We start from the raw sequence: 21,726 nt of genomic DNA, 5'->3' as shown, positions 1-21,726 counted from the left end.
CCTTAGCACAGGGTGTTGGGGGCCGTGGGGGCCAAGGGGTTCTGGTGGGGTGTGGGTCTGGCGGCGTGGGACCTGGCTCTGGGCCCGTGGTTCTACGCCTGCAGCTGCGTCTTGTGCCTGCAGGTGGGGGTGGGTTGTTTGGCTCCGTGTCAGGGGTGCAGGGCCTCCTCCCGCTCTCTGGAACTGGGTTATGCTCCGCGGGCTCCCAGCTTCTCTGGGGGCCCGGGGGGTCTGTACGGCTGAGGGACTCAGAGGTGGTTTCGGGGCCTTTTCTGCTTCTTGGAGGCTACGATGTAATACTGACCTAATACACCACAAGCAACAGGGACAAGTAACACACACACACACACACACACACACACACACACACACACACACACACACACACCCTCCTGGTTGCATCCCTCTCCTTTTCTCCCTCATTTACTGTTCAAACTATGACAGGAAGAGGCCACGTGACCAGTTGTAGTTGCACTTTTCCTGGAGCTGATTCACTGTTTTTAAAACATGTTGTCGTCCAGTGTTGATGTTTTAGTGTGAATGTTGTTTGCTTCTCTGTTTGTTTGTCTCACCCGTGGTGCTTCTCCCTCTTGGAGTAGTGATCAGTTGTTTCTAGAGCCAAACATGGTCAGATGCTCGTCCACAGAGGGGCTGCTGCTTGTGTGCTCTGCTCCTCACACGACACAGTTGTTGCAGCAGTTGTTGATGATTAAAGATGAATAAAGAGTTTCATTGTAGCTTGACAAGTTCAACTCACTCTGTTCTACATGCAACGCAGCAAGTTCTCTGTCCTACATGCAACACAGCAAGTACTCTGTCCTACATGCAACGCAGCAAGTACTCTGTCCTACATGCAACACAGCAAGTACTCTGTCCTACATGCAACACAGCAAGTACTCTGTCCTACATGCAACACAGCAAGTACTCTGTCCTACATGCAACACAGCAAGTACTCTGTCCTACATGCAACACAGCAAGTTCTCTGTCCTACATGCAACGCAGCAGGTACTCTGTCCTACATGCAACGCAACAAGTACTCTGTCCTACATGCAACGCAGCAAGTACTCTGTCCTACATGCAACGCAACAAGTACTCTGTCCTACATGCAACGCAACAAGTACTCTGTCCTACATGCAACGCAGCAAGTACTCTGTCCTACATGCAACGCAACAAGTACTCTGTCCTACATGCAACACAGCAAGTTCTCTGTCCTACATGCAACGCAGCAAGTACTCTGTCCTACATGCAACACAGCAAGTACTCTGTCTTACATGCAACGCAACAAGTACTCTGTCCTACATGCAACGCAGCAAGTACTCTGTCCTACATGCAACGCAGCAAGTACTCTGTCCTACATGGAACGCAGCAAGTACTCTGTCCTACATGCAACACAGCAAGTACTCTGTCCTACATGGAACGCAGCAAGTACTCTGTCCTACATGCAACACAGCAAGTACTCTGTCCTACATGCAACGCAGCAAGTACTCTGTCCTACATGCAACGCAGCAAGTTCTCTGTCCTACATGCAACGCAGCAAGTACTCTGTCCTACATGCAACGCAACAAGTACTCTGTCCTACATGCAACGCAGCAAGTACTCTGTCCTACATGCAACGCAGCAAGTACTCTGTCCTACATGCAACGCAGCAAGTTCTCTGTCCTACATGCAACGCAGCAAGTACTCTGTCCTACATGCAACGCAGCAAGTACTCTGTCCTACATGCAACGCAGCAAGTACTCTGTCCTACATGCAACTCAGCAAGTACTCTGTCCTACATGCAACGCAGCAAGTTCTCTGTCCTACATGCAACGCAGCAAGTACTCTGTCCTACATGCAACGCAGCAAGTACTCTGTCCTACATGCAACGCTGCAAGTACTCTGTCCTACATGCAACGCAGCAAGTACTCTGTCCTACATGCAACGCAACAAGTACTCTGTCCTACATGCAACACAGCAAGTACTCTGTCCTACATGCAACGCAGCAAGTACTCTGTCCTACATGCAACGCAACAAGTACTCTGTCCTACATGCAACACAGCAAGTACTCTGTCCTACATGCAACGCAGCAAGTACTCTGTCCTACATGCAACGCAGCAAGTACTCTGTCCTACATGCAACGCAGCAAGTACTCTGTCCTACATGCAACGCAGCAAGTACTCTGTAGTATGTGCAGCGAATGACAGCACAGGGTCAATAAATGAAAATGAAAAGCACTTCAGAGAATTAAAGTGGGACGTTAATCTGTTTAACGAGGGGGCGGAGTCTGTCTGATCACCACAAAGAAACTGTGATTTGAGGCTTTTTACACGTTTATTGAATCAGTTGAATAAATGTTCATTCACGACCGTCATCACGTGGAATCAAACCAGCTCATGTTTCATTCACCAGAAACTCATCACATTCCACCAAACTAACCCTTCCTCAAGGGTTAGGATTATCCAATCACTGAGCGCGTGTGTGTGTGTGTCTATCTGTCTGTCTGTCTGTCTGTCTGTCTCTGTCTTTTTGAACTGTCCTTGTTGTCCTGCAGAGATGATGTTCCTGTTCAGACGGTGCTGTGGGATATTTCCCAGCATCCTTTGCTCCGTGTGTTGTTTGGTTCCTTCAGCTCCACAACACAACCACAGAGGACACACCCACTCCTACATGTAGTATATTATATATTATAGTATATATATATATATATATATATATATATATATATATACTGTATAGAGTATTATACATATATATTATACATTTTTTATACTATATTCTATATTCTATATAGTATATTATATATATCTAGTATATTATAGGACCATACCATACCAGACCAGACCATACCATATTTTTATGGTATATATAGTATATTATATATAGTATACATTAAAGAATATTTGATGTACATTATATATGATATTATATATAACATTCTGTTCTGATCATCCTGAACGAACCATCTGTACTGATCCGTTAAACATTAAATCAGTTTGGATGAACAGCTTCATCTCCATCTTTCCAAAGAATAAACTGAAAGATAATTGTTTTTTTACAATGATTTTATTACTTCATTTTCCTTTCAATCTTTAATAATAATTGCTATTGCACAGTGTGGAGACAATTAAAAGAGGTGATCCTCCAACCCCGACCCCCCGACCCCCCGACCCCCTGATCCCGTGACCCTGTGACCCCCTGACCTGAGGAATTGAATTGAGAGTCCTGCTCTACACACACACACATAGATCCTTAACAATACATAACAACAACAATAATGACAACAGTAATAATAGTAATAATAATAATCGTCATCATCATCATCATCATCATCATCATCATCATCATCATCATCATCATCATAATAACAATAACAATAATAATAATAACAATAATAACAACAATAATAATAAGAAGAAGAAGAAGAATAATACTAATATTAATATAAATAATAATAATAATAATAATAATTACAATAATAACAACAACAATAATAACAATAATAATAATAATATTAATAATAATAATTATAACAATAATAACAACAACAATAATAACAATAATAATAATAATAATAATAATAATAATAATAATAATAATAACAATAATAATAATAATAATAATAATAATAATAATAATAATAATAATAATAATAATAATAACAATAATAATAATAATAATAATAATAATAATAATAATAATAATAACAACCGGTCTCGTCTCAGAGCAGATCGTCGGTCTCATACACCGTCTGTCTGCCGGTCTCACACACTACCGGCGGGCTGCGCTGGGACACCGGGTCCCAGGTACACAGTCCGTCGGTTCGCACCCTCCCGCGGCTCCCGGTCAGCGTGGGTGATTGTTTCGAGTCCCGACCCTTCGTCCGGTGCTGGTTCAGACCGAGAGTCAAAGTCCCACCACCCGTCCTCCGGCTCCCGCTGCCCCCCGCGGGTCGGCAGGTTGGCTGGGTCCTCGTCGGTGACACCGGGAGACCTGGCCCCGGAGAGTCCAGGCTCCGTGATACCCGGTTGTGTCGGTCCGGTGCCCGGTGCGCCGGGTCGATCCGGGACCCGCACCAGGATGCTCTGACCCGCAGCTGGACTCCGTCGGTCAGCCGTCGGTCTCGCCGGGTACGTGATGTTACCGGGGCCGGTCCTGGGGGCGGCGTGCAGGGCCCTGGTGTGCGCGGCCCCGGGTCCCGGTGTGGGGGTCCACACCACACCGTAGTACACGGCCAGCAGCCCCGCCGCCAGGGACACGGACAGCACGTAGGCCGCCACCGTGGCCAGTCTCACCCACTTCTGGTCGGTCTTTGCGGCCATTCGGGCCTTCTTGTCCCCGGTGTAGGTGGCGGGTCTCCCCGCGGGGTCCCGGTCCTTCATGATCCGGATCCTGGTGCTGTGGTCCTGGTCGGGAGAGATCCACGGTGCTCGGTGGGTCCGGTGCCTGCGGGTCTGTGCGGACTAACGGAGCATCCAGGGATCCTCAGCCCCGGTGCATTCTGATCCCCTTACCGGACTGGGCGTGTGCGGTGTGTGTGTGTGTGTGTGTGTGTGTGTGTGTGTGTGTGTGTGTGTGTGTGTGTGTGTGTGTGTGTGTGTGTGCGTACGGTGTGTGTGTGTGTGTGTGTGTGTGTGAGTGTGTGTGTGTGTGTGTGAGTGTGTGTGTGTGTGTGTGTGTGTGTGTGTGTGTGTGTGTGTGTATGTGTGTGTGTGTGTGTGTGTGTGTGTGTGTGTGTGTGTGACGAATGAAATGTCCTCATACGCCTCCAGGATGTAAAACGACTCCGCGCCGTTTATTAATATTTTCTGTTGTTATTTCTTTATTATTATTATTATTATTATTATTATTATTATTATTATTATTATTATTATTATTATTGTTATTATTATTATTATTATTATTGTTGTTGTTATTGTTGTTATTATTATTATTATTATTGTTATTATTATTATTATTATTATTATTATTATTATTATTGTTATTGTTATTATTATTATTATTATTGTTGTTATTGTTATTATTATTATTATTGTTGTTATTATTATTGTTATTGTTATTATTATTGTTGTTATTATTGTTATTGTTATTATTATTATTATTATTATTGTTATTATTATTGTTTTGTGTGAGCTGCTGTAACACCACGATTTATAGTAACCAAACAATACAAACAATAAAAACAATAAACAATTAAACAACTCGAGTTGTTTAATTGTTGATGACTTATGACTATTTACTAAAGCAAGGTCTGGTTTAGGTTCATATCTACTCTGTCCTCTGGGCCTTCTTCTTTTTGTAATTATTATGATTTGATTATGATTTGATTATGATTTGATTATGATTTGATTATGATTTGATTATGATTTGATTATGATTTGATTATGATTTGATTATGATGATTCTTCCTCCGTGTTGCTGGCCCCTGTTGTTTCCTCACATCGACGCCAGGTGACGCTGTGGCGTCATGAAGTCATGTACTGTCGTGCCTTGAGGTTTCAATGATATTTAATGCTATGTTTAAAAATAAATCTTCTTAATCGCCGTGGATGAGTAAAAACATTAAAATCATCTTCACTGATCAGACGGTTTCATTTTATTTATTGATTTAATGATGAACTCGTTTGGTTTGCGATAATCATTTGTTTCGAGACATTTGATTGGTCGCTGTGGGATCGCTAAGACTACCGGAAGTTGTCGATTGTTTTACATGTTATTTTAAATTATGCAAAGATTGACACGTTTGTTTGATATATTTAATGTTTTCCGTGGGAGAATTAACTTTACATAAATATTACCAATAAATTGTTGAATTTATAAAGACAAAGGGGCGACTAAAAAACAAACAGACCAGGAGTGTATGACAGGCGCAGTGGACCAATCAAAGACCATACCGGAAGTTGACGACAGGCAGAGTTGACCAATCAGCGCAGGGTTCCACAAGCGGTTGGTTTGAATCTTGTACGTCGCGTCAATAGGTTTCCTAAACTTCTAGGGTAAGATGACATCATATCATATCAATAATATAGTTCATAAGAATTAATGACGTTCATAATACTCTGCTTATAAAAATGTACGTGTGTGTCTTTTGGAAGTGAAATGTTTCAGCGTGCTCGTGCTAACCATGCTAACCACCTCGCTAGCTGTGCTGCCTCACGCACTGTTTACAGCGCGTTTCCATCCCTATGTGTTTGTTTGTTTGTTTGTTTGGTTTTATGGCGTCACATTTTATACTTTGTTTATGTGTTAAACAACAAAAACTGTGATAAGCTGTAGAGCCTTTATGGAACTTTTTTCCTGAAACCTCTGACTGAATATATTTGTGTGTGTTGCCCTTTTTTTCGCTTTATGTTCGTCACATGTATTAGTGTCATTTGATGTGATCTGTATGTGCTGCTATTGTTTTACCTGGATGTTTGTGTGCTATCCTTCTTTTTGATTAAAAAAAAACAACAACAACTTTGTTTATGTTTTGATTTGACGTTGTTCCATGTATTTCTGTTGTGTCCAGAGGGATGATGGCTGCAGTGGGGGTTGTCCAGGACCAGGAGCAGAGACGGTAAGATGCTGCACCGCTCTCACCACTGCTTCCACAGACAGTCATGTTAAAAAGGACAATAACCACATTACAGCTGATCATCACATTTGTGAAACTCAAACTATTTCTGTGCTTCAGTGTGATGGGTACATTTATAGTTCCTTTCAAATGAACAAAGTCAAATATAAGTAAGAAGTAGTTCTCTAAAGAACTTGGGGGAACGTGTCAGGGTCAAACTAGTTCCTTCGGTGCATTTCCCTTTGTTTTTCACATGTTTCTAAATTTGTTACTGTGATCAAGTGAAGGGTTCATCTGTGTTTTCTCTTTGATCTTATTTTACTGACTTCAGAAATCAAACCAGACACATTTATCTGTGTGTTTTCTGGACAACAGTGAGGATAGAGGATTGGAGTGTTTTTAGGAAGGAAGACGTTTTCTCAAAAATGTTTTTATTTTTCTTATTATTATTATTATAATATATATATATATATATATATATATATATATATATATATATATATATATATATATATATATGTGTGTGTGTGTGTGTACGTGTGTGTGTGTGTGTGTTTTTTTTTTTTTTTTTTTTTACAAATTTTGCTTAGAAACTGCAGAATATTTGACCGTGGTAACTGACAAAAAAAATAAAAAACAGTTAGTGAAGACAGTTTGGCCGAGCAAAAGGGCCGCCACCATCAGACCTGGCAACCGAGAGAGGCCGGACTGTGCTCCCGCTACAGCCCCCCACCGTCAGACCTGGCAACCCAGACAAGCCGGACTGTGCTCCATCTGCAGCCGAGGAGACGTGGAGACAGACCTGCACTTCCTCACAAGCTGCCACAAATACCAGGACATCAGAGTAGACTACAACACAACATTAAATACAACTCTAAAAAATACAATCAATTCAAAAAGGAGCCGAGCAAGGTCCTGCATTTTAGGAGAACAAGCAGAAAGCTAAATACATGGAGCTTGTCAGAAAAGGAGCGAACTCTCCTCCACACCTTTATGGAAGCTGTTCTTCACCTTTATTTTCTTTTTTCTTTTGTGGTGTCCATTTTTGTTGCATAGCAAACGTTTAAATTTTTGTCTTATTAGACCAGGCCAGGCCACACCTCTAACTGCCGCAAGCCACGCCCCCTACGAGCACCTGCCTGGGTGAGACCACTGTGACGCCTCCTTCTGAGTTTGAATGACGGTGCATTCTAGGTAATCATTTCCAAGTAACGTTTGGAACTCTGTGTAGCTCGGAGTGTTCGAGAGAAGCGGTGGGCGTGGCTACGTCGGCTTGGCAGCCCGCTGCCGGGGAGGCGGGGCTGGAGCGTCAGAAGCAGGAAGAGGGCGGAGCCAAGGAAGTCAGCGCATACTGCAAGGCTCAGCTGAGCAATGGTATCATGGAGTTCAGCTTCGAGGAAGTCCGCGCCCAGCGCTACTTCCAGCTCAAACACACAGAGAACCAGGGTAATGCAATACTTCTTCATAGTACCAACTAGTACATAGTACATCTTCACAGTACTGGTAATCTATCATGACTCAGCATGACAATTCAGTTTATTAGAATAGTTCTAGTTTCAATACAGAATACAGTATTACTGTATTACTTTAACTCAGTGAACTAGACCATGCACTTCCTGTCTCCTCCTCCAGGTAAGATCCGAGCCGTGAGGGAAGAGAAGGAGAAGCTCCAGCATCAGGTGGAGGAGCAACGGCACCTCCTGCTGCAGAGGAGGTCGCAAGACATGCCCTCAGCGCCCGTGCGTAGCTAATCCGAACCCTGTGGAACAGTCTAAACTCCTGGTCCTGGTCCTGGTCCTGGATCTGGATCTGGATCTGGACCAGTCTAACCTCCTGGTCCTGTATGTGGATCTGGACCAGTCTAACCTCCTGGTCTTGTGTCTGGATCTGGACTAGTCTAACCTCTTGGTCCTGGATCTGGACCAGTCTAACCTCCTGGTCTTGTGTCTGGATCTGGACCAGTCTAGCCTCCTGGTCTTGTGTCTGGATCTGGACCAATCTAACCTCTTGGTCCTGGATCTGGACCAGTCTAACCTTCTGGTCCTGGATCTGGATCTGGATCTGGATCTGGATCAGTCTAACCTCCTGGTCTTGTGTCTGGATCTGGACCAGTCTAACCTCCTGGTCCCGTCTCTGGAGCTGGACCAGTCTAACCTCCTGGTCTTGTGTCTGGATCTGGACCAGTCTAGCCTCCTGGTCCTGTCTCTGGATATGGACCAGTCTACCCTCCTGGTCCTGTCTCTGGATCTGGACCAGTCTAGCCTCCTGGTCTTGTGTCTGGATCTTGACCAGTCTAACCTCCTGGTCTTGTGTCTGGATCTGGACCAGTCTAACCTCCTGGTCTTGTGTCTGGATCTTGACCAGTCTAACCTCCTGGTCTTGTGTCTGGATCTTGACCAGTCTAACCTCCTGGTCTTGTGTCTGGATCTGGACCAGTCTAACCTCTTGGTCCTGGATCTGGACCAGTCTAAACTTCTGGTCCTGTATCTGGATCTGGACCAGTCTAACCTCCTGGTCCCGTCTCTGGATCTGGACCAGTCTAACCTCCTGGTCTTGTGTCTGGATCTGGACCAGTCTAGCCTCCTGGTCCTGTCTCTGGATATGGACCAGTCTAGCCTCCTGGTCCTGTCTCTGGATCTGGACCAGTCTAGCCTCCTGGTCCTGTCTCTGGATCTGGACCAGTCTAACCTCCTGGTCTTGTGTCTGGATCTGGACCAGTCTAACCTCTTGGTCCTGGATCTGGATCTGGACCAGTCTAACCTTCTGGTCCTGGATCTGGATCTGGACCAGTCTAACCTCCTGGTCTTGTGTCTGGATCTGGACCAGTCTAGCCTCATGGTCCTGTCTCTGGATATGGACCAGTCTAGCCTCCTGGTCCTGTCTCTGGATCTGGACCAGTCTAACCTCCTGGTCTTGTCTGGATCTGGACCAGTCTAACCTCCTGGTCTTGTGTCTGGATCTGGACCAGTCTCACCTCCTGGTCTTGTCTGGATCTGGACCAGTCTAACCTTCTGGTCCTGGATCTGGATCTGGACCAGTCTAGCCTCATGGTCCTGTCTCTGGATATGGACCAGTCTAACCTCCTGGTCCTCTCCCCTCAGCTGGACCAGAACAAGCCTCCTGCTCCACGGTTCCACATCTTCACCGACTCCCAGAAGGACTCCCCTGCTGCAAAACCTCATGGGTAATAAACCCACTGTACAGCCTCCTTTCTCAAGTGGATTCAAGATCCATTAAACCTTTGAATGAGAACAAAGTAAAAACTGATATAAGGGTCCCACCAACGCTGGTTAAGGATTATTAATTTATCTTGACATTCACCGATCAGACTTCTGATCAGGCAGCGACTGGGACATAATTTACGTTTTTTTTTCTTCTTTTTTTTCTTTTTTTTTTTTTCGCACGCACACACACACACACAGAGTACACACACACACACACACAGTACACACCGTTCAGCCACAACATTAAATTATCACTAATAACACTAATACTGTGTAGCTCCCCCTTGTGTCCCCAAAACAGCTGTGAGGTGGAGGCATGGACTCCACCAGACTCTGAAGGTGTTCTGTGGTATCTGGCACCAAGACATTAGCACCAGATCCTTTAAGTCCTGGAAGTTGGAGGTGGGGCCCCCATGGATCAGGCTTGTTGTTCCAGCACATCCCACAGATGCTCCATGGGATCTGACCCTAACCCCACCCATCCACATGATGTAGAAGAAAAGGTGATTCATCAGACCTCCACCTTCTTCATTACATTACATTACATTACATTGATCAGACGCTTTTATCCAAAGCGACTTACAATTATTCAAACAGTGACGGACGCAGCCATCAGGAGCAATGAGGGGTTAAGTGTCTTGCTCAAGGACACTACAGCATGCTAGCAGGAGGAGCCTGGGATCCAACCAGCAACCTTTAGATCACTAGAAGACCAGCTCTACCTCCTGAGCTACCATCCCCCATTCTTCCATTGCTCCATGGTCCAGTTGAGACGCTCACGTGTCCATTGTAGGTGCTTTCAGGGGTGGACAGGAGTCAGCAAGTCGCCCTGCACTGTGTGTTCTACACCTTTCTATCACAGCAACATTCACTGTTTCAACACTTTGTGCTGCAGTAGTTCTACTGTGGCATCGAACCAGACGGACTAGACCTGGCTCCCCACGTGCGTCAATGAGCCTTGGGCCCCATGACCCTGTGGCCGGTTGAGCGGTCGTCCTTCCTTGGACACATTTGGTCGGTAGTAACCACTGCACAGCGGGAACAGCCACAAGACCTGTGCTTGTGGAGATGCTCTGACCCAGTCATCCAGCATCACAATGTGCTCCTTGTCAAAGTGGCTCAGAGCCTTACACTGCTTCAACACATCAACTTCAACAACTCACTCTTCACCTGCTGCCTCATATATAAATATAATATATAAAATAATATATTACAGTATATATATTATAATAATATATAACACTATATATAATAATGATGATAATAATAATAATAATAATACATAACAGTATATATATATAATATATTACAGTATATATATAATATATTACAGTATATATATAATATATTACAGTATATATAATAATATATTACAGTGTGTATATCTATAATATATAACGCTGTATATATTATAATAATATATAACTATATATTTTTATATATATATAACACTGTAATGTATAATTATAATTATCGCACCCTGTATCAAATGTAATTGTGTCCTGGTACTGCAGCATGTTATCAAAGCCCGGTATCACATGTTATCACAGCCTGGTGCCACATGTTGTTACACCCTGGTATCGCATGTTATCACAACATGTCATCGCATTCTGGTATCGCAACATTTTATTGCATCCCATTATCACAACATCTTATTACATTGTGGTATCACATCCTGGTATTTCAACATGTTATCGCATCATGTTATAAAATCCTGGTATCAAAACATGTTATCGTATACATGTTATCACAGCATTCTATAACGTCCTGGGATCACAGCGTGTTATCACAGCATGTTATGACATCCTGGTATCCAAACATGGTATCACATCTTGGTATCACAACATGTTATATATATATATATATATATATAATTGTCTATAACAGTGCATATATCTGTGTGTGTGTGTGTGTGTGTGTGTGTGTGTGTGTGTGTGTGTGTGGGTGTGTGTGGTCTCCAGCTGTGATGGATCAGCTGTTCACACATGCATACATACACTTACTACTCTGTGCAATGACAATTAGTTGAATCTATTGATAAATGTTATTCACGTCACCGGTCACTGGTTTTAATGTGGCTGATTGGTGTGTGTGTGTGTGTGTGTGTGTGTGTGTGTGTGTGTATAATATGTATATCTACACACACACACACACTAACTGTGTGTGTGTGTGTGTGTGTGTGTGTGTGTGTGTGTGTGTGTGTGTGTGTGTGTGTGTGTGTGTGTGTGTGTGTACACAGTATATATAAGCTTTATTACATGTCCTGATCGATGAATCTGCAGAATCTGCATCAACACTGATGATGTCTTCCTGCATCCTGGAGAGCGAGAATTAAGCCTGAAGATCCACTTCCCGGGTCAGTCTGCAGCATGGCTCATGTAATCACATCCCATCATTGCAACATGTTATCACATGCTATTACCACATGCTATTATCACGTTATTACGTCCTTGTATCACAACATGTTATTGCATCCTATTATCAAATGTTATTACGTCCTGGTATCACAACATGTTATCACATCCTGTTACCGCAACATGTTATCAAACAGGTTATCACATCCTGTTACCGCAACATGTTATCGCACCCTGTATCAAATGTAATTGTGTCCTGGTACTGCAGCATGTTATCAAAGCCCGGTATCACATGTTATCACAGCCTGGTGCCACATGTTGTTACACCCTGGTATCGCATGTTATCACAACATGTCATCACAACATGTCATTGCATTCTGGTATCGCAACATTTTATTGCATCCCATTATCACAACATCTTAATACATTGTGGTATCACATCCTGGTATTTCAACATGTTATTGCATCATGTTATAAAATCCTGGTATCAAAACATGTTATCGTATACATGTTATCACAGCATTCTATAACATCCTGGGATCACAGCGTATTATCACAGCATGTTATGACATCCTGGTATCCAAACATGTTATCACATCTTGGTATCACAACATGTTATCGTACCCTGGTATCACAACATTTTGTCACATCTGGTATCACGTGTTATCACATCCCGGCGTCGCATGGTATCGCCTATTTCAGCAACATGTTATTACATCCTGGTATCATTGCATGTAATCATAACATGTTACACCCTGGTACCGCAACATGTTATCACAGCATGTTATTGAATCCTGGTATCAGAATGTTATTGCATACTGGTATCGCATCATGTTGTCGCAACATTTTATCACAGCAACCAACCAGCAACCTTTAGATTACTAGACCACCAGCTCTACCTCCTGAGCTACCAACCCCACGGTATCACAACATGTTATTACGTCCCGGTATGATATAATGTTATCACATCCCATTCACACAACATCTTATCACATCATGGTATCACAACATGTTATCGTGTCCTGGTATCACATGTTGGCACATCCTGGTATCACATCCTGGTACCACTACAGGTTATCACATCCTGGTATCACTACAGGCTATCACATCCTGGTATCACAACAGGTTATCATATCCTGGTATCACATGTTATCACACCCTGGTATCACATGTTATCACAACATTTATCACAACATGTTATCACGTCCTGGTATCACAACATGTTATCACGCCCTGGTATTACAACATGTTATCACGTCGTGGTATCAAAACATGTTATCACATCCTGGTATCGCATGTTAATACGACATGTTAAATTGTGTGATTAATGTAGAGCAGTGCTTCTCAGCTGGTCTCAGAATCCAGGTTTTCATTCCTCCTCCTCTCTGACAGGTGGTGCTGTTCCTCCTGCTGAAAACTCTCACACTGGACAGGTTTGTTGCTTTTATTCTACAAATGTTGTGATTCATAAACCGATTTATGAAAATTTAAAAGCTGTGATATTGGTGGGACGGAACATACAGTACCTTGGCAAAAAATGTGCACATGCATAATTTGTACACACAATATCATTATTTGTGATAATTTGTACTTCTCTTAAACGAGAACGGAAGTTTGAAATTGCAAGTTGGTGTTGACTTTGTTCGATACATTAATATTTTTGAACAAAGTGTTTTAAGTGAACACAATTTAGTATATAGTATATTTAGTATCACCCTGTTGGCCCACTACCTGCAGGGATAGGCGTTGGGGTCGGGTGCAATGCCAGCCCGAAGGCGGGCAAAGGCAGGGGCCTGGGCCTGCTGATCCTCGGCATTGCAGACTAGTTCTAGGGACGTGGAATGTCACCTCTCTGGTGGGGAAGGAGCCGGAGGTGGTGCGGGAGGTGGAGGGGTACTGACTAGATATAGTTGGGCTCACCTCTGCGCACAGTACTGGCTCTGGAACCAAACTCCTGGAAAGGGGCTGGACTCTCTCCTTTTCGGGAGTTGCCCAGGATGAGAGGTGCCAGGCGGGTGTGGGGATACTCGCTGAGTGCCACTGTGTTGGAGTTCTCCCCAGTGAACGAGAGGGTCGCCTTTATGCGACTACAAGTTGCTAAGGGGAAAGCTCTGACTGTTGTGTGTGCTTATGCACCGAACACCAGTTCAGAGTATTCGGCCTTGGAGTCTCTGGGTGGCGTCCTGGAAGGGGCTCCGCCTAGGGCCTCTATAGTTCAAATGGGAGACTTCAACACTCACGTTGCAACGATGGAGAAACCTGGAAGGGGGTGATTGGGAGGATTGGCCTGCCTGATCTGAATCTGAGTGATGCTTTGTTATTGGACTTCTGTGCTAGTAATGGATTGGCCATAACGAACACCATGTTGGAGCATAGGGTGGCTCATAAGTGTGCGTGGTACCAGACCACCTTAGGTCAAAGATCGATGATCGACTTTGTAGTCGTGTCATCAGATCTGCGGCCATATGTCTTGGACACTCGGGTGAAGAGAGGAGCAGAGCTGTCAACTGATCACCAGCTGGCGGTGTGTTGGATCAGATGGCGGGGGAGGCTGCCAGACAGACCTGGTAAACCCTGGGAACGCCTGCTGGATGCCCCCGTCCACGAGGACTTCAACTCCCACCTCCGGAAGAATTTTTCGCGCATCCCGGGGGAGGTTGGGGACATGGAATCCGAGTGGGTCATGTTCAAAACCTCCATTGCAGAGGCGGCTGCTAGGAGCTGTGGTCAGAAGGCAGTGGGTGCTTGTCGTGGCGGTAACCCAAGAACCCATTGGTGGACACCAGCGGTGAAGGAAGCCGTCAAGCTGAAGAAGGAGTCCTTTCGGGCTTAGCTGGCCCAGGGATCTCCCGAGGCAGCAGACAGGTACCGGCAGGCTAGAAGGGCTGCGGCTTCGCCGATCACTGAAAACCCTGTTGTGGTAGGGGTTCAGGGAGACTATGGAGAAGGACTTTTGGTTGGCCTCAGAAGTTCGGGCAAACTGTTCAGCGACTCAGAAAGGGAAAGCAGGGCTTGGCTCAGACTGTGTTAAGCCTGGCAGAGGTCTCTGAGACAGTTAAAAAGCTCCTCGTGGCGGATGAGATTTGCCCTGAGATGCTGAAGGCTCTGGACCTTGTTGGGAAGAAGAAGAAGAATCTTTAATTATCACACAACACTACACATGCACGCACACACACACACGCTTTGGATGGTGCCGGTGAAATGAGGCCTCTGCATTTAACCATCCTGGCTTGTCCTTCCTCCGGGGTGGCAGCCAGGAGCAGTGGGCAGCATTCCTGGACGCGAATCAACCTGGTGACGCTTGTCCATCGCTGGTCAGACCATGATGTGTGCATGTTTTTGGTGGGGGTCCTTACTGACGTTAGGTGGAGGAAACCCCATGTGAGCACGGGGAGAACATGCAAACTCCACACAGAAAGGCGCCTATTTGGGAGATGCACTGTGCCACCAGTGTCACGTGGATGTACGGGTACAGGGTGGGGAAAAAAAGGGGGACCGGAGGGTGTGCTCCAATTATGGTGCTATCACACTGCTCAGCCTCCCCGGGAAAGTTTACTCCAGGAGGCTGGAAAGGAGGCTCCGGCCAGTTGTGGAACCTCAGATTCAGTGGATCAATGTGGATTCCGTCCTGGAGGTGGAACAGTGGAGCAGCTCTTTTCCCTGGCAGGGTTGCTGGGGGGGGGGGTGGGAGTTTGCCCATCAAGTCTACATGTGTTTTGTGGACCTGGAGAAGGCTTTCCACCGTGTTCCTTGGGGGGATCCTGTGGGGGGTACTGAGGGAGTATGGGGTACCGGGGCCGTTGGTACGAGCCATCCGGGCCTCGTACAACCAAAGTGAGAGCCGTGTTCGTATTCTCAGCACAAAGTCAAACACGTTCTCAGTGGATGTGACCCAGCCAAGGTTGCCCCATGTCCCCGATTCTGTTTGTGATACTTATGGCCGGGATCTCAGGGCGCAGCCGAGGTGAGGAGAGTTTCCGGTTTGGGAACCTCAGAATTGCATCTCTGCTTTTTGCAGATGATGTGGTTTTGTTGGCTTCATCAGAGCCTGACCTCCAGCACGCACTGAGGGGGCTTGCAGCAGAGCGTGAAGCGGTCTGAGGCCATGGTTCTCTGCCGGAAAACGGTGGATTGCTCCTCCGGGTTGGGAGCGAGTTTCTGCCCCAAGTAAAAGGGGTTCAAGTATCTCGGGATCTTGTCCACAACTGAGGGGAAAATGGAATGTGCAGATCGGTGCGGCGTCAGCAGTGATGCGGGCATGTACCGGACCATTGTGGTGAAGAGGGAGCTGAGCCGGGAAGCAAAGCTCTCAATTTGCCAGTCCATCTACGTCCCATCCCCCACCCATGGTCATGAGCTCTGGGTAGTGACCGAAAGAACAAGATCGCGAATACAAGCGGCCGAAATGAGTTTCCTCCGCAGGGTGGCTGGGGCCTTAGGGATAGGGTGAGGAGCTCGGACATCCGGAGGGAGCTCACGATAGAGCCGCTGCTCTTTCGCGTCGAAAGGAGCCAGTTGAGGTGGTTGGAGCATCTGATCAGGTGCCTCCTGGGCGCCTTCCTTTGGAGGTTTTCCAGGCACGTCCAACTGGCAGGAGAGCACGGGGTAGACCCAGAACACACTGGAGGGATTACATATCCCAGCTGGCCTGGGAATGCCTCGGGGTCCCCCAGGAGGAACTGGAAAATGTTGCCGGGGAGAAGGGGGCCTGGAGCTCCTTGCTCAGCCTGCTGCCACCGCGACCCGGCCACGGAAAAGCGGAGGAAAATGGATGGATGGAGTATAAATGGAACGTGCAGATCGTGTACTTCAGATCTGTTTAAATAACATCAATTAGGTGTTTATACGTTTGGTAATGGATCTGCAGCATCGCCCTTTTTAGTAATCATGTGTTTAAATATTTCAGTGTTGTTCCATCAGTAGTTGTTGCTCTGTAAAGGTGAAGGAAACCTCGCGTTCTTATTGATCCATGACTGCCTTCCTCTGATTGGTTGATCCATCACTTCAGTCGGGTTCAGCTCCACCAGGGGATGCTACATAAGCCACGCCCGGAGTCTTAAAGTCTTAAACACTAGCAGCTCATTGGTGCATGTGGACATTAATATTGATATCGTATCAAAAGTCACTTTATATATAACGGTATAATATATAACAGTATGGGTTTGATTTGCACAAACAGAGGTGCAGATGACAAAACCAATGGGACAAATCATATTTCATCTGCACGAATATTTGTTTTTAGCTGCGTTGACGCTGAATTTGACCAACATTGCATGATAAGTTTAATTTGTTTCGATGGAAATTCGGACTCCTCATGCGATAAGCTCCGACCCCTGGGGGAACGCTAACCGTTAAACTCTTTACTAAATACATTTACATTGCCACAGCAAATGGAAAACAAAAATGAGAAAAATGTTGTTGATGTTGTGTGTTCCAGCCCCTCCTCGCAGGTCGCTGGTCTCCATCAGAGGAGGCGTTGGTCTGCGTTCCCCAGAACAAGACGCTGTGTTCCAGTCCAGACAACACCAGGGACTTCGCTGGGAACGCCAAGATGGTGTCCACGCCGCACACCAGCTCTGGGGCCCGGAGAACTTGCCCCCCCAGTGCAGGTACTGAACCCCGCCTCCCTACGCCCTCCTGTGCTGCTTCAAAATTAAAGCTGTTATCATGGTGTGTGTGTGTGTGTGTGTGTGTGTGTGTGTGTGTGTGTGTGTGTGTGTGTGTGTGTGTGTGTGTGTGTGTGTGTGTGTGTGTGTGTGTGTGTGTGTGTGTGTGTGCAGAGGACCTGTGCGTCCCGGCGGAGCGCTACCCCTCCCCATCTCCCCCGCAGCAGGAAGTGGCGTTCCGGAACAAGCTGAGTCCGATCCACGAGGCGAGCCTGGAAGCCCGCTCCATGGCCCCAGGCCCCGCCTCCCTCTCTTCCCAGAGCAGCCATCAGGAGCTCCTCCCAACCCCTGGTAAAACCCCCCGCTGGTGTACCGGGAACGCTGAGAAAACCTCCAACTGGTTGTTCTCACAGAAACTCTTCCCCTCCATGTTGCGTGCTGGGATCCTCTCAGCCAATCAGAGTTGAGCTCTTCATTTGGATATAAATATATAAATCCAGCTCCGTCCAGATGATCACTGCACCACCTTGACAAACTCAGACTGAAATTAAAATAAAAAAAAATCACAGTTCCCCACATTGACTACTAGAGGGCAGAACAGAACAGATTTATTTACACGATTTATAATTGAGTGGGGTGCCATGATGCTCTCTCTCTGGTTCTAGGTCCTGCTCCAGGTCCCTGCAGTCCGGTGCTGAGGGCCCAACTCCTGCAGCAGGAGAACATGGGATCCTTCCAGAACTTCCACTCGGAGCCGGGTCCGGTCCCCAGGATGGAGGAGGGGTGCGTGGTGGTGCTCGGTACGATGGTTAATACTCTGGTAGAAGTGAAATCCTGGATAGAGAAGTTCTGAGTCTGACTTTATCTGAGGGAACCTGCGTTTTGAAATGACCTTTTCAAATCCAGGGATGATGGATGTGGAGGTTATGAAGGTGTGGCTGTGCTGAGGCAGCTGGAGTAATTTAATAAGTTAAAATCAGAAGCAGTTTGTTGACTTGGTGCTGGTACCTTTACATGTACGAGGAATTTCTTCTGGCGAGGTTTGGTGCACTTCAGCACAGACCATAAGCGTTAAAAGGAAAATACAAAATAAAATAATAAATGAAATAGGATAAAAATAAAACATAAAATCAAAATGTCAAATCCATATAAGATAGAAATAGTCTGATATTTAAGACATCCAAATGCGATACGATGCACAGGATACATGATTGTTCTGGTACTGGGTGGAGGTTCACCGTCAGCGCCCTCTAGTGGCACCAGGTGATAAGAGCAGAGCGACCGATCCCTGGAACGTGTTTGTTCACTAAGCTGCTCTTTACATTCACTCAAGTCCAACCCTCGTGTGGCTGTGTTTCCAGGCAGCAAGGTGTTCCTCCTCCTCTCCAAGGTTCTGGACCAAGAGGAGTTCTGCGTCTACGTCAGCGACATGGACCCGGAGCACCAGGCGCTGCTCAAGGTCCGGCAACAGTCAAACATCAGAACCATCCTCCGTTGGATCCCAGCCGGTGTGTCATCACTTCCTGTCTGTCCTCCAGGTGGAGCGCAGTCTGGTTCCCTGGGACTTCTTCATCCTCTCTCAGCTGGGGCGGAGGCTCTCTCCTTCTTCTCCTCCTCTTATCAGCTGCTACGTCTTCCTGGACGCCTGCGTCACCGTCTATTCCGTCTCTCGGCAACACAGGCTCATTGTGAGTTTGGCGGTTGCACCGCCCCCTGCGGGACTTCACTGCTACTGCGCAGTGTTTTGGGACGCGGCCCTGACCCCTGACCCCTGACCTCTGACCTCCCGTGTAGGATCTGTTTGAGCCCAGAGTCGACGGCAGAGTGACCCGCGAGGCGTCCCTCCTCCTGGAGCTGCTCAGAACCTTCCACCGCTGCCGCCTGGTCCACGGTGCTCCCAGACCAGAGACTCTGCTCTTCTTCAGGTAGCGAGCAGCTCCCCTACAGGTAGCAACTGGAACTGCAGGTGTTGTAACATCTGGATGAATGCTTTGGCTCTGGATCCCTCCTGCAGCCACAGCCCCCTGCTCGTCTCCCTGGACCTGTCCTCCTCCCTGGACCTGGATCTCCAGAAGGACCTGACATCCATTCAGCAGATCCCAGCAGCGCTCCGCTTCCTACAGCAGGGGGCGCTGGAGCCCAGCGCCTCGCCCTACCAGGTACCCTACCTGCTGCCCTGCCTAGTACTCTTCTGAGTATACATTGTGCGTAGTGCACACCCTACCAGGACGTTTCCTAAGGTTCCTCTTCCTCCAGCTGGACCTGCTGGCGGCCGCTGACACGGTCCACTTCCTGTTGACCGGGAGGAAGATGCGTGTGGTGCAGGAGGAGTCGGGGTGGACGGTGGACGGGTTGGGAGGCATCACCAGCAGGTTGAGCTTGATACTCAGTGTTTGATGTGGATCCTTCACACATTTACTCCTTACCTGCTTTACTTTGTTGAATAAGTATTTGAACTGAATGAGACAACATGGTGGTTTAGTTGTTGACGTTTTGATCCTATCAGATGAATCCTTTTAGATCAGGGGTCTCAAACCCAAAGTACCTGGGGGCCACTGGCCAGGGTGTCTCCTTGCAGGGGGCCACAGTGGACATCAAGACCAAGCAAACAGGCTTTTTGTTTTGTTTTTTCAAAATAGATCATATGAATCAGTGAAAATAAATCTTTGTTATATTCATTCAATCCATTCCAGGCCATTTTCAGATGTAACATTTCATATCATAACTTATCATAAACGCGTGGCATCAAACGATGGCACGGGCCGGGTGTGGCCCCTGGGTCTGTAGTTTGACACCCTGTTGTAGATGCTCAGTAAAACTGATTTAAAGCTTCACTTCCCCAAAATCTCTTTGTAGGAACCAGATCTGGAGCAAGTTCTTCAAGCTGCTGCTGAACCCTGACGGCAGAACCAGCGAGTCTGTCCTCTCAGAGCTGCTGGACCACCTGTCTGACAGCCACTGACATGTCTGTCAGTCCATCTACTGTCTGTCTGTCTGTCTGTCTGTCTGTCCGTCTCCTGTCTGACTTTTACTATTCTATCTGTGAATCAATAAAAAGCTTTCTCTTAACTTCCTGTTTCCGTGTGATGTCACTGTTGAAAGCTTTTCTATTGGTCACTGGAGGAGGAGGAGGAGGTCATAACAACCATCTGTCTGCACGTTATCCTGCTCAACGACACTGAGACATGTGGATGCGGGGCAGATTCCATTGGTCTTTGGGTGCCTTGCTCAAAGGCTCCCAAAGACCATGTCAGGAGAAATGACCTGTTGACAGATTGAAACCAGCAGCACAACACACGTCTGTTTTCACCTTGTTCCTCTGTCGGTTTGAATCCCAGACGCCACCAGTCCTGGTCCCTGCTCATGTATATACATACATACATATACATACATATATACATATACATACATACTTATACATATACATACATATACATACATACATATACATACATATATACATATACATACATACATATACATACATATATACATATACATACATACTTATACATATACATACATACATACATATACATACATACATATACATACATACATACATACATATACATACATATATACATATACATGTATACATACATACATACATACATACATACATATACATTATATATACATACATATACATACATACATATACATGTATACATACATATATATACATACATACATACATATATACATGCATACATATATAAACATACATACATACATATATATACATACACACATACATATACATACACACATACATATACATATATATATACATATATATATATACATACATATATATACACATATACACACGACTGTCTTTACATTCCATGCCCCCCCCCTCTCTGTCTCTCTCTGTCTCACTGTGATGTCATCATTACATTTAGGACAGGGTGCTGCATGTATGACACATGTATGTGACAAATAACCTTGTGACTCCAGAACAAACTTCCTTCAGACCACTTTGTTTAACATCTGTTTCCAGGCAA

At 45.8% G+C, this 21,726-nt stretch overlaps 1 protein-coding gene across 1 annotated transcript; it reads left to right on the top strand.

Moving 5' to 3' along the window:
• Positions 1-5,912: 5,912 nt before the first annotated feature.
• bub1ba (BUB1 mitotic checkpoint serine/threonine kinase Ba) lies at positions 5,913-20,767 on the top strand. Its single transcript, XM_080024242.1, has 17 exons — positions 5,913-5,972; positions 6,488-6,535; positions 7,616-7,675; positions 7,764-7,978; positions 8,165-8,271; positions 9,634-9,716; positions 12,039-12,112; positions 13,503-13,543; positions 17,548-17,719; positions 17,891-18,067; positions 18,382-18,516; positions 19,078-19,175; positions 19,255-19,404; positions 19,511-19,641; positions 19,731-19,875; positions 19,973-20,088; positions 20,573-20,767. Exons 2-17 carry the CDS (start codon positions 6,492-6,494, stop codon positions 20,676-20,678), a joined length of 1,854 nt encoding a protein of 617 aa, XP_079880368.1. The 5' UTR covers positions 5,913-5,972; positions 6,488-6,491; the 3' UTR covers positions 20,679-20,767.
• Positions 20,768-21,726: the final 959 nt, after the last annotated feature.

The sequence above is a fragment of the Zeus faber genome (assembly GCF_960531495.2).
Source record: "Zeus faber genome assembly, chromosome: 2".
NCBI lineage: Eukaryota > Metazoa > Chordata > Actinopteri > Zeiformes > Zeidae > Zeus > Zeus faber.
Note: the sequence above shows the minus strand (reverse complement) of the source record. Positions and strands in the feature narration are given on the sequence as shown.